Here is a 6,989-nt window from a genome sequence, read left to right on the forward strand (position 1 = left end):
CTTCTTGACCAAAATAAGGGAATTAACCAAAAAGTAGAGTATCTGGGATGGAGGACACAGAAAGAGGCAAAGGGTTTCAGGATGACAGGAAGATTCTAGACTGCTGGTTGCACACCAGAATCCAGACTAGAGCAGGTAAGAAGGTTTCTGGAGACTTTCTTATGAGGATGAAATTGATAAAATATTTAATATATCAGGATATTACAGGGACTAGAGAATTGTCAGAGAATTTAGGGTCAGATTGGTAATAATAAAACAGATAACTAAGCAAATGAAAGAAAGGATAAGTGGGGTTTAGTTTTTGGTGCAATGGGGAATAGTGAGAGTTGAGTGCTGACCAGCCAGATGATATCCCAGGAGAAGGAAGAGGGAAAGCATGTGCATGGTGGAGGAGGAAAGAGAAACAGATCCTCTACTTCCGGAACGGAGATTCAAGTGAGGAGGCGCCATGGGAGCTGTAAAACCAGCAATATAAGCATGGATTTAGAGGTATAGATATTAATTCCAAAATAACCAGCTAAAACAATTCTGGGATGAGGATGAGATGGAAAAGGAAGAGGGATCAGGGTAATATTATTTTTAGAAATAGGCCTTGTAGAATTGGCTAATTCTTAATATGCCTGAATAATTTTGATAAAGATGAAAACTGAGTTAGAGAAAGATGATTGGGTGGATTAGTAGTGGGTTTAGCTACCATATAAAAGGATGATGCAGTGGTTGGCAGGTCAAATGCCTGGGTTTGACTCCTAGCCTGTTACCTATTATCTCTGTTACTGTGAGCGAGTTAGTTCTCTAATAGGGACAAGTAATGGCACTTACTTTTTGGTGTTATGAGGATAAAATGAGATCACTTTGCACCTTCACCTGGCACACAGTAAACGTAGAATTGGGGTCAGCTAGAATAAGTGCTATTGAAGGGTGCTGACACATGGACCCACATCAGTCAAGAACAAGACCTCCTTGAGTGCTAAGAACCTAGCCTTGCTTGGTGGGTACCCCTCAGCTTCAGCCTGAAGTGTGGCCTCTGGGACAGTACCCTCCCTCTCTGGAATATCTTGGCTTAAATCTATCCTTTTGTGGTCTTTTAGGAAGCATCTTGTAGTGTGGCTGTCTCTACAAACCTCAGAATCACACACACCCATGACTCCACAGGTCACACTTGTGCCTGAGAGGCAAGCAAGGACCACCACTCTGTCATGGTGTGCCAAAGGGAAGGAGATGAGGCTTCACACCATGAGTGGAGACCAGTGGTTGTCAACCAGGGACAATTTTGCCCCTAGGGAACACTCAACAATGTCTGGAGACATTTTTGGTTGTCACACTGGGGCGTGCTAACTAGTGGGTGGAGACCAGGGATGCTGCCCCACACCCTGTAATGCATCGGGCAGCCCCACCGTAGAGAATTTTCTGCCTCAGATGTCATAGCACGAGAACCTTGACTATGTGAACATGGGAGAATCAGTTCTGCAACTACCAGGGTAGGATTAGTGCTGACCACCATGCAGCTGTGTCCCTGAGTGTGCACTGTGTTCTTGCCCGGCAGGTTTCATGGCCCCTGAACTCTTGCGGGGTGAGGAGTACGGCTTTTCTGTGGATTACTTTGCCCTGGGGGTCACACTGTATGAGATGATAGCAGCCAGAGGACCCTTCCGAGCCCGGGGAGAGAAGGTAAGAGGTAGCCCAGTTGGCGTGCCTGCAGTTGTCCTGGGGTTGACACTCTTTATTATCATAGTATCATAGGGGCAGGTGTCCCTGCAGCTGACCTGGTGATGACCCTCCTTTGTGGAGGAGCTGCTCAAATCTTGAGCACTAGGCTTCTTGTTGTAGGTCCTTTCTGGGCAGAGGAGAAGGGACACTGTGTCCTCATCTCATGTTGCTCCTGACACCAAGGAGCATTTCAAGACAAGAGGTTCCTGGGCCTTTGCAAACCCACTGCCATGAGCAGTACTCAGTGCCACTCTCCCTGCCCCACTGGGCTTCCCTGGCCCCTTTGACAGCCTTCATGCTCTTCACTGCAGACGAACACTAAGCACCCTCTCCCACAATGCTAAGAACCCTCAGGCCCCACACCAGGCACAGCACAGCAGCTTTTCTGAATGTTTTGGAGCAAAGTGGACATTGCCTGCTGTGCCCTGACTCCTGGCCTCTCTTGCTCCTTGTTCCTCTCCTGTGCGGTCCTCCCCAGGCATCTCTGTGAACAGGAAATTAGGCTGGAGAAAGGAGGCACTTCCAGGGGTCTGGCATGAATGGCAGTCTTTAGATGGGGCGCCTCTCTTGCCCACACCCACTGCCCCCTGGCCTTTATGGAGTTCATGCCCATCACTTCCTTCTACCTGGACCTCCTAGTGTGTTTCCTCCACCAGGTCCCCTCTCCTGTCTCCTGAGACAGTTGTGGGAACTGTCTCCAATCTTCTAGGAGCACAGGTCCCCCATATGACTAACACACCGAGTCACCCTGTGTCTCTGCAATTCCATCTTGAACTCTGGTAACCAATTGCCTCCCCTGACTTCCAACAGCTCAGAAGAGCAAAATAAGACAAAATGTTATGAGATCCACATGCAGGTGACCAGCCTCGGTCCACGATAGAAGCTCCTAGCTCCCACCTCAGAGCTTTTGCTGATCCAACAGCCCAACCAGAATCCTTGTTTTCTGTATGGAAATGAGCATCATGAGTTTTTATGAGATGTGTATAGTGAACCAACCGTGGTGCATTTATAGCAACAGTAAAGAAGGAACCTAAATACACCCACAACACGAATGGTCCCACACCTGTTACACTGAATGAAAGAAGCCATAAATGAAAGAGTAAATCTGAATGATTCCATTTCTAGGAAATTTTAGAAAAGGCATATCTAATCTTTCATGAGAGGAAATGGATCAGTGCTTGCCTGAGGCGAGAGTGGAAAATGGGCTGCAACGGGGAAAGGGTACTTTGGGCAATGGTGATGGGGGTCTCTTGAGATTGATTAAAACCCTTCCCTGGGGTCACTGAAGATGGAGCTTTGTGGTATGTAAATTATACTCCATAAAGCTGGTTCAAAATAAGGATCCATAGACACAACCTCAGGTTTCTATCCAGTTAGAAGACCTACCTGCTCAGGTCTGTAAAATTGACTTTTTATTTCTTGTTATTCTTTTTTCCTCCAGTAGGCAAGGAATGGTTATGTAACAATCCAAGGCATCAACCAGAGTTCCCTAAACTACAGTGCACCCCAACTTTAACTGACACCTTTAGAGAGTCACTCCTTCAACTTGAGCTATTGAGCCCTTTCACTGCTACTCTGTGGGGAAGGGGAGTGCACACAGGTGTGACTGTCACTTCTGCCCCAGTAAGAAGCGCCAGCCCAACCGAGACACCAGCAGGGGCTGTCCGAACTCTTGAAGCCAGACATGCCGGCTCTAGTTATGGTGGTGAGTTTGGCAGGGGTTTAACATGATGTGAATCCCACCGTGCAGGTGGAGAACAAGGAGCTCAAGCAGAGGATCCTCTCGGAGGCAGTCAAGTACCCAGACAAGTTCAGCCAGGCCAGCAAGGACTTCTGTGAGGCGCTGCTGGAGAAGGACCCAGAGAAGCGCCTGGGGTTCAGAGTCGGAACTTGTGATGGGCTCCGTGCCAACCGCCTTTTTAAAGACATTAACTGGAGACAGCTTGAGGCTGGTACTTGTGGCATGCCTTTGGACCTGGGAGGCTGTAGGGGGTGGGGCTATTAGGTGACTTTTGCTTGCCTGACCCAGCTTGTTGGTGTCATCTATGCTTAGCTTGATGTCAGTAGAGAAGCAACACCTGGGTGATGCTCTTCCGATAGCTACCTTTGTACCAAGTAATGCCAATACTCTGTAGCACTCTGGTCATCCCCCAGGTACCCCAGGACTGGGTTTTAATGGACTAGGCCTTTTGGGAAACCTGCTGGAAGCTGGTAAATGTTGGATGCGATGTGTAGGGGATATGCTGGCTTACATTTGAACTAAAGATCCAAACCTGCCATTTTGCATTTCCATACCATATTGTTTCAAGGAGCCTATGTTTGCTCAAGCTGTCTGCTTGGGAGAAATTCATTCGCTCAACCAGCATTTGAGTGAATGTATATGCAAGATCGTGTGTGTGTGTGTGTGTGTGTGTGTGTGTGTGTGTGCTTCTGTGCACGTGTCTGTGGGAGAGAAGTGTAGGACACAGTCATACCCCTCCCCCAACCCAGAATCTACATCCAGGATATGTAAACATGTGCCTAGATAACAGGAGCCCTGGGGTGACAGAGCAGTGAGAAGTAAATGCCTCAGTAAGACCAAAAAGACAAGTTACTTTTGCAAGGAAGGGTCAGAGCAGAGGCAGCTCCCAGCTGATCTGAAGGTGGGCTCCACCACAGAGAGTTGTCGGGACCAGCCCAGGATGAGGTGAGGTCAGTCAGCAATGAGAGATCAGAGCCAGGAGAAGCTCCAGTCAGGAAGTTAAGTCCTGCGGTCAGTGCAATGGTTTGGCAGCCCAAGGTCCGAGAGCGGAGACAGGGGACAGGTTGAGAGATGAGAGGAAGGAAGGGTCGGTCTAGGTTGGAGTCCTGGGTGACCAAAGTTCTATATCTGGTAACGGGATCATTGTGGCCTCTGAGCAGGTTAGAGGGAAAAGCTGGCTTTGGAAAGAAGATGCAGAGTTCAGGTCTGAGCGTGTTGGGGTCTAGGTATCTGACCTGCAGACGGCAATGCCCTGGGAGACTGGCATGAGGGTGTGGGGTCTGTGGTCTGCAGAGAGGGTATGCACGGCGGTGTGAGGGGAGGAGACGGTGGAGGGTAAGAACACACTATTCGTCACCATGGGACTCTGTGGGGGATGCCCAGGACCCACTGGACTGTGTTGTTTGTTAGTGGCCGGAACACCCAGGAAAGGCAGCAGTGAGATGGAGGCCCCGCTCACTGAGCCGGGTGGATTGTTGGCAGGTGCTTGTGTCACACCTGTGTTTTCTGTCTTCTGACAGGTATGCTGATGCCCCCCTTCATCCCAGACTCCAGAACTGTCTATGCAAAGAACATCCAAGATGTAGGGGCCTTTTCCACAGTCAAAGGTGTGGTCTTTGACAAAGCAGATACAGAATTCTTCCAGGAATTTGCCACCGGCAACTGTTCCATCCCCTGGCAGGAGGAGATGATTGAGACTGGCGTCTTTGGGGAGCTGAACGTATGGCGTGCTGACGGGCAGATGCCTGAGGACATGAAGGGGGTAACCATGGAGGAAGCCACTCCCTCGTCTAAGTCAGGAATGTGTCTGATTTCTTAGATGTGAAAGAAAAGGGATCTCTCTCTGCTGCCTGCAGGGACAAACAGGACTTTGTGAGTCAGTCAAGCCCACCGTGGTGACAGGTAACTCCTTGGAGTCAGGCCGCTGGTGTGGCTGAGATGCTCACAGTGCGCGCGGTCAGGAGTTAGGAGGCTCAGAGCTACCAGACTTCCCAGGCCTGGGGTCAGGAGCCCCAGCTTATAAATAGTCCACTTCTTTTGTCCCATTTCACTCAAAAAAGATACAGCAATGGTTACCGGACAGAATGCACCAACCATGCATAACTCTCCAGGCTCTTGTGTGGATATGAAAGCTGGGGTGACAGTGTTGGGTAGCCGGGTCAAATGGCTGCTCAGATGAAAGGATGTTTAGTTTGAGTTTCCTAGCACCTTAATGCAACTTCCTAGAGCCCTGTCCTGCAGGCGACCGTCTCTTGGTTGGTACAGGGGTTGGCAAACCACAGCCCTCAGGCTCCCGGGCACCACCAATGAGGCCTGTGGACCCTGGGCTTGACCCCCTTCATGCTTAGCTCCTGCCCCCATGCCACCTGGGAACACCCACCTTCTCTCCCTCCCCACTCAGGAGAGGAGTGAATTTTGTCAATTGACAATTATGGAGGGTTGCTGGCCAAAACTGGGACCCAACTACCTCCTATTTTGTCTAGAAGCTCTGTGGAAAAGATGACCTGTCCCTTAAGCAGTTGTGTGTGATTCAGACAATTATTAGGTATAGGTTCTCTAGTTTTATGGAGACATCTCAAGTGTGTTCCTTAGAGTTACCTTATGCACATGAAGGACTTTAGCCATTAAAGCACACTTGGGCTGGTGAAATAAACCCTCACAGAACAATCTTTCTTTCCTGCCTGTGTGTGTGGTACTGTAAAGACATAGAATGCTCTGGAAGGGTCTTGGAGGGGCCTCCAGTGCTTTTTGGTCTGTGATCTGAAACTACCACCTATACATTGCCCTGGGCAGGCCCAAGATGAAAGACCCAGAGGCTGATGGAGGCTGAGCTGTTGGCAGGACAAATCACTACCCTTCCCTAAGCCTGGCTTTGTTTTCAGAATGGTACATATCGATTAGGTAATGGCTATAAATTTCATTTCACTACATTCTGGCACAAGAAAGAATTAGTTCTGATTTTTCTAAAGCCATTTATTCTGCTCTAGGTCCCCATGGCCCTGAAGGATGATTTAAGCAGCCTCAGCTGTGTGGTTGGAGGTCTGGCCCTCACCCCTAAGATCACCATCGCCATATGCTTGTCCAGGCCCATGGTGCCTGAAGGTAGAGGTCCTTCTTGTCACACCAGATTCACCAGTAAGGACTGCTCTGCCTTCATCTTATGGTTGGATGGCCAGATAAACACAGAGCATTTGTGTATATTTGGCCTTCAGATAAACAACAAATAATTTTTTTCGTGTATGCCTCAAATATTGCATAGGACATACACTAAAAAAAAATTATTCATTGTTCTTTGGCTAAACATTTCATGCCTGTGACTTAACCTATGAACAAGTAGTTATTCCATTGAACTCACAGGTCTGTTGGGATATAATCACAGAAGCGACTTACTTGTTACTTCAGTTGTCTCACGGTGTCTGTTCAGGCTCTGACATTTTTCACCCCTGATAAAACTCAGGTCAGCTCCATGTAGTCACACACAGGTAATCAAAAGTCCTGTTGTCACTTTATTTTAAAAAATAAATAAACTTTTAAAAAACTT

At 48.5% G+C, this 6,989-nt stretch overlaps 1 protein-coding gene across 1 annotated transcript in view; it reads left to right on the top strand.

Moving 5' to 3' along the window:
* GRK1 (G protein-coupled receptor kinase 1) overlaps nt 1-6,771 on the top strand; it is a 23,460-nt gene extending 16,689 nt beyond the window's left edge. The window contains exons 5-8 of the mRNA XM_019644756.1: nt 35-135; nt 1,544-1,668; nt 3,458-3,659; nt 4,969-6,771. Coding sequence (XP_019500301.1) covers nt 35-135; nt 1,544-1,668; nt 3,458-3,659; nt 4,969-5,267 — 727 coding nt within the window. The 3' untranslated portion in view covers nt 5,268-6,771. The remainder of the gene's footprint in view (nt 1-34; nt 136-1,543; nt 1,669-3,457; nt 3,660-4,968) is intronic.
* Nucleotides 6,772-6,989: the final 218 nt, after the last annotated feature.

This window comes from Hipposideros armiger, unplaced genomic scaffold (assembly GCF_001890085.2).
Source record: "Hipposideros armiger isolate ML-2016 unplaced genomic scaffold, ASM189008v1 scaffold_91, whole genome shotgun sequence".
Taxonomy (NCBI): domain Eukaryota; kingdom Metazoa; phylum Chordata; class Mammalia; order Chiroptera; family Hipposideridae; genus Hipposideros; species Hipposideros armiger.